Source organism: Oryctolagus cuniculus, chromosome 4 (assembly GCF_964237555.1).
Source record: "Oryctolagus cuniculus chromosome 4, mOryCun1.1, whole genome shotgun sequence".
Classification (NCBI taxonomy): domain Eukaryota; kingdom Metazoa; phylum Chordata; class Mammalia; order Lagomorpha; family Leporidae; genus Oryctolagus; species Oryctolagus cuniculus.
Genome location: NC_091435.1, coordinates 174,056,443 through 174,066,316, shown reverse-complemented (window position 1 = coordinate 174,066,316; position 9,874 = coordinate 174,056,443). Strand labels below are relative to the sequence as shown.

Here is a 9,874-nt window from a genome sequence, read left to right as displayed (position 1 = left end):
GCTGGCCATGTCCACCAACAGCTCCTGAGTGTGTGCCCGGGGCCCCCATCGGGCTGAGCACACCGGCTACCCACCGCCTCCCTGCCTGCCAGACAACCACGCTGCACTCAGAACCGGGTGTGGCACAGACAGCACTGGCGGCTGCAGCTCAGCTCCACATGTGTGGGGAGGGGGCAGTCAGTGCTGGGCCGGGTCCCTCTGCGTCCCCAGGTAGAGGCACCCCCTGTGGCTTTCCCTTAGGGCCCCACCCCCCACTTCACTGGAGCCATTTTGCCAAGCAGGGGCTGTGAGCAGAAGACCCACACCTCCCTTGGGTGCAGGAACACAGCCCTGGGGGCCCTGCTTCCGGCTGGGACAGGTGTGGGGCCCACGTCCCCCCACCCCCACTCCCACCCCCACAGCAGCCCTGATGGAGCAGAAGCCGCCCCTGTGGGCCCTCCCTATAAGGGCACCTCTGCCCGCGCTCTCTCCTTCCCTGTCCTGCCCCCCCACCCCCCACCCCTGACCTGGCACCCCTGAGAACACTTCCTGAATAAGTTACTTGCACACAAATCCTTGTTTCAGGGTCTGCTTCTGGGATCCCTACCCAAGACCAAAAAAAAAAAAAAAAAGAGTTGAACATTCGTCACTGGGGAGGGGTCTGCAATGACCCTGCTCCGGGACAGCAAGCCTGGCGGGGGGGGGGGGGAGACAGAGATCTCTGAGTGAAAATGACCGCCGACCACGTCCTGCTGCAGGCAGACGCAAGTCCGCTCAGAGCACGCTGAGTCCTTGTGACATAGGAGTCCTGATGGAAGGTGTCCTGGGTCAGGTGCCATTCTGAGGTTGACCAGATGACCCTTGTGGGTTGTTCCAAAAATCTATCAAGTTGGAGGAGGAGGAGGAGGAGGAGGAGATGTGATGCAGAGCAGACGTGCTGCTGGGAGCCACATTTCCCGTCCAAATTCCTGCTGGGAATCTTCCAAGGAGAGGTGCACAGGGGAAGACACTTGGGGCTCCGTGGCGCCTGGCTCTGAACGTGACCGCAGGCTGCGGACGTGCAAAGTCCCAGGGTTCTGCACCACCCCGCCGGGCACGCAGCACCACCGCGCGGTGGGTCCAGGACTCCAGGCTTCCTTGGCTTGTGCCATCGGCAAGCCCTCTAACAGCAAGTCCCAGAGCACAGACAGATCTCCATCCTCCATGTTTGCCAAGACTTCTGGCCCGAGATCCGTGCTTGACTGAATTATATAGCTATTTAATAGAAATAATAAAACATCGGTACAAATATAGACATAATCCATATAAAAGGCTTCGATTTATAAAAATACTTTTAGGCAATAGTTCTCCCCTGAGGGTTGACCGCGCACGCTGCATCCAGGCGCGTAACTCGCTCTCCACAGTTCAAGTTCATCTTGCAAAGGCAGGGTGGTGGCTCCGGTCAAGCGGCCTGGCTGCCGTGGCCGCCTCAGGCCAGCACCTGGGCTCCGCAGAATGAGGACGGGACAGCATCAGTGGGGCCTCCGAAAAATCTGGAGAACATTTTTTTTTTCTTCCAAATATGGAAGATACAAAGATCGAGGACGGCAGGCTGGCGAGTGGGCCCTTGACCGGTGCGGCGGGTCACTGGTTTTTCTGCACCCAGTCCCAGCTGCCTTCGTTTTCTTTCCGGTTCTTCTCGGCCTCGATGATCTCTTTGTATCTTCGGCGGAAGAAGCCCACCTGGAAGGCAGAGAGGAGAGGCCGGGTTAGCAAAGCTGTGGAATCACTGGCCGTGTGGAGTCCAGGGTGGTCTGGCCTGGGGGGGGAAGGCACGACCAGTGTGAGCTGGGCAGCCTCAGAGAACTGTCTAGAAAACACACGAGCCACAACAGCGCTGCACTGGACCACTTTTCAAATGCCCGGACTCCCTGCGGGCTATCTCAGTAAGCTGCTAATTCCTTACAGGACGCACTAGGTGAGGCGTTTCCCAAGCTGGGTGGGCAGCACGCAAAGGTGTCTGGGAGTGCAGGAAGTCTCGCGGTCAAACCTGGGGAAACATCGTCCTCTGTCCTGCGTCCAGAGCAGGGCTAGGGAGCCTCTTCCCCCGGGGCCGTTTGGACATGGACAACGTCACTCAACGACCAACTTACACACCACCTGCTGCAGATGACTGGATTGCGAGTCCCGCCTGCCGTAGCCGTGGCAGGGCAGGACCACACGCTCCCGTGGGCCGTCTACGGCCGTCCCAGCCCTGGCCGCAGCTTTATCACGGACAGAACAGCCGAGGCTCCCGTGGATAAGAAACCCAGGGCCTGCTACGTCCTGACCCAATTTGGCTTTCACATCCTGGGAGGCACCAGCCACCTGCGGAGCAGTTGATAAATCCGTTCTCACGTGACGCGCCTCTACGGGCAGACGAGCTCACTGCTGCCCGGCTCTCTCCACTCCGGAGTTCCCGCTGTCCATGCAGCACAGCCAGGCGTGTGGACTCACCAAGAAGGGGCCTCCATCCTGCTGCCCTCCCGTCATCCGCACTTGTCCTGGGACTCCTGTGTCTCCCCCCTGTGGCTGGTACCAGGGGGAAACCTGCCACCCCCTGCGGCTGGGCCCTCTGCCTAGGGACTTGTGCATCTGCCCCCATCACGGGGCAGAGTCTCTTTCCCCCGCCCGGAAGCTCTGCCAAGACTCCCTCTGAAGACTGGATGTGAGGAAGGGGAAGCCGTGTCCACCCCACGCGGAGGCCCCATGGGTTCTGGCTTCTTTCGGAGGACCTCACTCTCTACCAGCCAATCCCTGACCACCTGCAGGTGCACACGCAGGCCCAGCTGAGACGCAAGAACCGGCCTGCGGAACTCAGCCAGCCCACGGACAGCGAGCTGCACAGACGGCTGGTGCTCCGGAGCTGCCGGTCACACGCACGGGCTCATGGGCACATCCTTGATTTCTTGTCTGTTTGCGGGGTTACTGAATGAGTCAGGGGGCAGCGGGCAGGGTTCTGGACAGAAAGAGGATGCAGGGGCCTGGTCACTCATCTCACTTGTCCACAGATGGACAAGAGCTGGCTGGCTCTCTCACGGCTGTCCCAGTGGAGGACTTGACACCGAGTGTGTGGGAGGGGTTCAGAGCCTCTGAACGCACGCTCACCTGCGGTTTTCACGGCTGCCACCCCTCACCAGCAGCACGGAGGCACCGCTGTCTCCTGCAGGCTTCCGGAAGCGAGCTTTTTTCTCAGAGTGATGTTAGCCTCAGGCCTAAAGAGCACTCGCCTCCTTACCCTGTGCCCCAGCATGAGTTATGTCTTTCTTCTTTGGAGCCCAAAGACCCTTTCTTAAAACATAATGCAAGGCCAGCGCTGTGGCATAGTGAGTGAAGCCACCGCCTGCGGTGTTGGTATCCCATATGGGCGACGGTTCGAGTCCTGGCTGCTCCACTTCTTATCCAGCTCTCTGCTGTGGCCTAGGAAAGCAGTGGAAGATGGCCCAGGTCCTTGGGCCCCTGCACCCACTTGGGAGACCCAGAAGCTCCTGGCTCCTGGCTTTGGACTGGCGCAGCTCTGGCCGTTGCAGCCATCTGGAGAGTGAACCAGAGGATGGAAGATGTCTCTCTTTTTCTGCCTCTCTCTCTCTGTGACTCTGCCTTTCAAATAAATAAATCCTTAGAAAAACAAAAACCATAATGCACTCCCTGGTTAGAGAGCTGGGTCCCCTGGAGGTGCAGGGGTGGGGGCTGCCACCACCTCTGCGATCAGAGCCGTATGCACTTATCCAACTTTCCAGGAGATGGCAGCAGAGAGTTTGGCGCTAACACAGTCGGTAGCTTTCTCTGAATTTTCCGACAGACGATGTCAGTGTCTTGAGGAAGGGCCACGGAAGGGCCATGTGGTCCGGCAGTGACCCTGTCACGCTAACACTGGTTCTTAAAACAGTAAAGCAAGGCTACTTCAGAGAAGGAGAACGTCACCTTTGTGCTTTTGCGGAGAGTGTGGTTAGGGCGTTAGATGGCGTCCACACACAGACAGCAGGGATCCCCCAACCGCGGCCACGGCAGGTCCTCCTGGCGCCATCCCGGCCTGCTCACGGAGGAGGCACGTCCTAGGGGCCTGGGGTCGGATTTCTGCCCCCCCCCCCCAGCTGCCCTTGGATCACAGCGAAGGCCGTTTCTGTCTCCTGACCCCAGGGTCTTTGCCTCTGCCCCGAATCCTGATGGCAGCCTTGTCTGTGGACCCAAAGCCATGGATCCAGGGCTCTGACAGAGAACAAGGCGGGGTCCTGGCCCAGTGTTATCTGTTTCAAAGATTTGTTTTGGGGAATTTCTGGAAAATTTTCAAATTGTTTTAAATTTGAAAGAAAAAAGTCCAATATAGTTTAACAATATTTTTAAGTGATTGTGAGGTCTCCAAATTCCACAAAACACATGCAATTCTGTGCATCTTCAAACATCTACGATATTTCAAGCTACAGGATTAATCTCAATCCTACCCATGGGAAACAGGCGAGGCTTGAAGGAGTTGTGTACGGCTGTCAATCAGGTGTGGGGGTGAGAATCAGGGATTTACTATGAGCCTAGAATTCCTGTCTCCTGTAACCTAGGGACACGTAGCAATGGCACCAAGAGTGGAGAAATAACAATCCTGTAAAAAAAAAAAAGGGGCTGGCGCCGCGGCTCACTAGGCTAATCCTCCGCCTTGCGGCGCCGGCACACCGGGTTCTAATCCCGGTCAGGGTGCCGGATTCTGTCCCAGTTGCCCCTCTTCCAGGCCAGCTCTCTGCTGTGGCCAGGGAGTGCAGTGGAGGATGGCCCAAGTGCTTGGGCCCTGCACCCCATGGGAGACCAGGAGAAGCACCTGGCTCCTGCCTTCGGATCAGCGCAGTGCGCCGGCCGCGGCGGCCATTGGAGGGTGAACCAACGGCAAAGGAAGACCTTTCTCTCTGTCTCTCTCACTGTCCACTCTGCCTGTCCAAAAAAAAAAAAAAAAAAAAAAGAAAGGTCACCCTGAACAAACATGTGAGAAAAATCGCCCAGGGACCGACAGAACAGGAAGCAGCAGGTTACCCTCCAAGTCCTCACAGGCAGACTCCAAGAAGAATGTGGAAAAACGGGAGCTGGCGCAGAAATGTTACTCCATCTGGGTCTCCCACATGGGGGACAGGGAGCAAGGACTTGCAGCCATCACCTGCTGCTTCCAGAGTGCACACCACAGGAAGCCGGAGCTGCAAGTGAGCCAGAACCACACTCGGGCACCCTGAAAGGGGCTGCGGGCGTCCGAGGAGGCACGTCTTGGCCACTGCACCGCACGCCCGTCCACGTGAACGTCAAAGACTCCGCGTATGCGTGGATTTCAAAACACCTTTGCATCAAAATTAGCTTAGCTTTGAGTTTCTCCATAGATCTCATAAGCAGACATCAGACCTTCGTAGCTAACGTCTTCTAAGAGAACGTTAATTAAGAAGACAGCATTGCAAACCCAAGCTTAGCAAGGTCTTGTCATCCCCTTGAGCGACATTAAACTGAAGATAACCACCGGGGTGCAGCAGACACATGCTGTCAGTGCTCTTTTATTCTAAGGTTTATTGTATTTACTTGAAAGACAGAGCTACGTGGAGAGAGGGAGAGAGCGAGCTTCCATCTGCTGGCACACTCTGCCAGGGCTGGGCCTGGGCAAAGCTGGGAGCCAAGAGCGTCCTCCGGGCCTCCCATGAGGGTGCAGGAAACCATCACTGCTTTCCCAGGTGCGTCAGCAGGGAGCTGGATAGGAAGTGGAGCAGCTGGGACTTGAACCGGTGCCCCTATGGGATGCCAGCCTCCAGGGCCGTGGCTTTTCCCACTACGCCACAGCACCAACGCCGTCAGTACTCTTAATACACAGGCCCTAGGAGACCCTGGGACCTTTGCCCCCACCCCTTCTCCCACGGCTGACGCACACCCACTCCTGCCTTTTGCATGCGTGCCAGGCCCTGGCCTACCCTACACTCGGGCTGCCAGCACACCCCTACACACAGGACCTGGCCTACCCTACACTCGGGCTGCCAGCACACCCCTACACACAGGACCTGGCCTACCCTACACTCGGGCTGCCAGCACACCCCTACACACAGGACCTGGCCTACCCTACACTCGGGCTGCCAGCACACCTCTACACACAGGACCTGGCCTACCCTACACTCGGGCTGCCAGCACACCTCTACACACAGGCCCTGGCCTACCCTACACTCGGGCTGCCAGCACACCCCTACACACAGGACCTGGCCTACCCTACACTCGGGCTGCCAGCACACCCCTACACACAGGCCCTGGCCTACCCTACACTCGGGCTGCCAGCACACCTCTACACACAGGACCTGGCCTACCCTACACTCGGGCTGCCAGCACACCTCTACACACAGGCCCTGGCCTACCCTACACTCGGGCTGCCAGCACACCTCTACACACAGGACCTGGCCTACCCTACACTTGGGCTGCCAGCACACCTCTACACACAGGACCTGGCCTACCCTACACTCGGGCTGCCAGCACACCCCTACACACAGGACCTGGCCTACCCTACACTCGGGCTGCCAGCACACCCCTACACACAGGACCTGGCCTACCCTACACTCGGGCTGCCAGCACACCTCTACACACAGGACCTGGCCTACCCTACACTCGGGCTGCCAGCACACCTCTACACACAGGACCTGGCCTACCCTACACTCGGGCTGCCAGCACACCTCTACACACAGGACCTGGCCTACCCTACACTCGGGCTGCCAGCACACCCCTACACACAGGACCTGGCCTACCCTACACTCGGGCTGCCAGCACACCCCTACACACAGGACCTGGCCTACCCTACACTCGGGCTGCCAGCACACCCCTACACACAGGCCCTGGCCTACCCTACACTCGGGCTGCCAGCACACCCCTACACACAGGACCTGGCCTACCCTACACTCGGGCTGCCAGCACACCTCTACACACAGGACCTGGCCTACCCTACACTCGGGCTGCCAGCACACCTCTACACACAGGCCCTGGCCTACCCTACACTCGGGCTGCCAGCACACCCCTACACACAGGCCCTGGCCTACCCTACACTCGGGCTGCCAGCACACCTCTACACACAGGCCCTGGCCTACCCTACACTCGGGCTGCCAGCACACCCCTACACACAGGCCCTGGCCTACCCTACACTCGGGCTGCCAGCACACCCCTACACACAGGCCCTGGCCTACCCTACACTCGGGCTGCCAGCACACCTCTACACACAGGACCTGGCCTACCCTACACTCGGGCTGCCAGCACACCCCTACACACAGGCCCTGGCCTACCCTACACTCGGGCTGCCAGCACACCTCTACACACAGGCCCTGGCCTACCCTACACTCGGGCTGCCAGCACACCTCTACACACAGGACCTGGCCTACCCTACACTCGGGCTGCCAGCACACCCCTACACACAGGCCCTGGCCTACCCTACACTCGGGCTGCCAGCACACCTCTACACACAGGACCTGGCCTACCCTACACTCGGGCTGCCAGCACACCTCTACACACAGGACCTGGCCTACCCTACACTCGGGCTGCCAGCACACCTCTACACACAGGCCCTGGCCTACCCTACACTCGGGCTGCCAGCACACCCCTACACACAGGACCTGGCCTACCCTACACTCGGGCTGCCAGCACACCCCTACACACAGGCCCTGGCCTACCCTACACTCGGGCTGCCAGCACACCCCTACACACAGGACCTGGCCTACCCTACACTCGGGCTGCCAGCACACCTCTACACACAGGACCTGGCCTACCCTACACTCGGGCTGCCAGCACACCTCTACACACAGGACCTGGCCTACCCTACACTCGGGCTGCCAGCACACCCCTACACACAGGCCCTGGCCTACCCTACACTCGGGCTGCCAGCACACCTCTACACACAGGACCTGGCCTACCCTACACTCGGGCTGCCAGCACACCTCTACACACAGGCCCTGGCCTACCCTACACTCGGGCTGCCAGCACACCCCTACACACAGGACCTGGCCTACCCTACACTCGGGCTGCCAGCACACCTCTACACACAGGACCTGGCCTACCCTACACTCGGGCTGCCAGCACACCCCTACACACAGGCCCTGGCCTACCCTACACTCGGGCTGCCAGCACACCCCTACACACAGGCCCTGGCCTACCCTACACTCGGGCTGCCAGCACACCCCTACACACAGGACCTGGCCTACCCTACACTCGGGCTGCCAGCACACCCCTACACACAGGACCTGGCCTACCCTACACTCGGGCTGCCAGCACACCTCTACACACAGGACCTGGCCTACCCTACACTCGGGCTGCCAGCACACCCCTACACACAGGAGCGAGGCGCGCCCATCAGTGATGTCTGAGCAGGAGTCTGCCCCCCCCCCCCCCCCCAGTCTTCAGATCACAGCACACGCAGATGGCCTGGGACACTCAGCCTACGCTAGGGCAGGTGGTTCACCAGCGTCTCCATCGAGACAGCGCCCTGATAACCCGAGAGCCCAGGACCTGAGGGGAGGCGCATAAAGGCGACATGGGTCATGGCAGGAAGAAAACCCTACCAGCAGTAGGCGCGCAACCAGGAACACGACGGGCTTTCTTCCATGCCCCCCGCTTATTGGGGGAGGACTGACAAACACGAACTGCACACACTGGGCGCAGAGCGGGGAATGTCCCACGTCCGGCCTCAGGCTGTACAAGGCCTGCGAAAGCACCTGGGCTGGCCCCGCCAAGGCAGGCGCAGACGGACACGAGATTCAGGAACCCACGGCAGGCTTTGCAGGCTGCTGATTCTGTGCGGCCCACGAATGATGCTACAAACTCCAAGTGACCCTGGCAGAAAAACGGTCCCCACCCTGCAGGTGCACAACGTGATGTTTGATTCACGTATGCACTGTGAAATGATTACTACAGTCCAGCCAATTAACACAGCCATCATCTCACACCATCAGTGTGTGTGAGAGCTCCAGTATCTTGGCACACTTCAAGTACCTCTCTGTGAACTTCCGATTTTTACATTAATTACATTGTATACAAAGCACGGAGAATTAGAAAATCCTGAATGCCCAAGACAGATCAAGACTTCTAATTCAGGGGCTGGCACTGTGGCACAACGGGTAAAGCTACTGCCTGCAATGCCAAGCATCCCTTTTAGGTTCCGGTTCGAGTCCTGGCTGCTCCACTTCTGATCCAGCTCCCTGTTAATGTGCTGGGGAAAAGCAGCAGAAGATGGCCCAAGTGCTTGGACCCCTGCACCCACATGAAAGACCCGGATGAGGCTCGTGGCTTTGGTGTGGCCCAGCTCCTGCTGTTGTGGCCGTCTGGGGATTAAACCAGTGGGTGGACTATCTCTCTCTCTGTAACTCTGACGTTCAGATAAATACATTTTTTTTTTTAAATAGGACTTCAAATACATCTCCTTTGGGTACTTTGGGGGAACTTCCAGAGGTCCTGCGCCAAAGCTACATTTTCGTTGCCAGCTGAGCCCACCCTGAAGGCGCCCGCCAGTGAGTCACCACGCATCCCCGGGGCCCCCGGCAGCCCCACACCCACTCGCACTCCCACGGAGCCAACGTGTTCTCGGCCCTTCCTGGAAGCAGCTCTGTTTATAACTGGCCTGTCTGTGGCAGAAGCAGCAGCACAGTGTCGCAGGAGGAGGCCCGGGCCAGGCTGTGCTCGGCTGGAGGCCTGGGGGACCCCGCCCTCGCCTTCCGGATCTGCCCTGGTGGGGATGCAGCTCCCTGCACCCTGCCCTGTGCACCCTGCTTGTGTACTTGAGCTGCCAGACAACTAGGGAGCAGCGGGGTGCCGGGGGGTGCTGAGTGGGGGTGGCAGCCCAGGAGGAGACAGGGCGCGCTGAGGCCTGGGGCACTGGCCTCTTCCTCCCAGGCCCCTCTCT

At 59.2% G+C, this 9,874-nt stretch overlaps 1 protein-coding gene across 1 annotated transcript in view; it reads right to left on the bottom strand.

Moving 5' to 3' along the window:
• Positions 1 to 537: 537 nt before the first annotated feature.
• The window catches only part of ITGA9 (integrin subunit alpha 9), a 305,530-nt gene continuing 296,193 nt past the window's right edge, over positions 538 to 9,874 (bottom strand). The window contains exon 28 of the mRNA XM_070073006.1: positions 538 to 1,701. Coding sequence (XP_069929107.1) covers positions 1,603 to 1,701 — 99 coding nt within the window. The 3' untranslated portion in view covers positions 538 to 1,602. The remainder of the gene's footprint in view (positions 1,702 to 9,874) is intronic.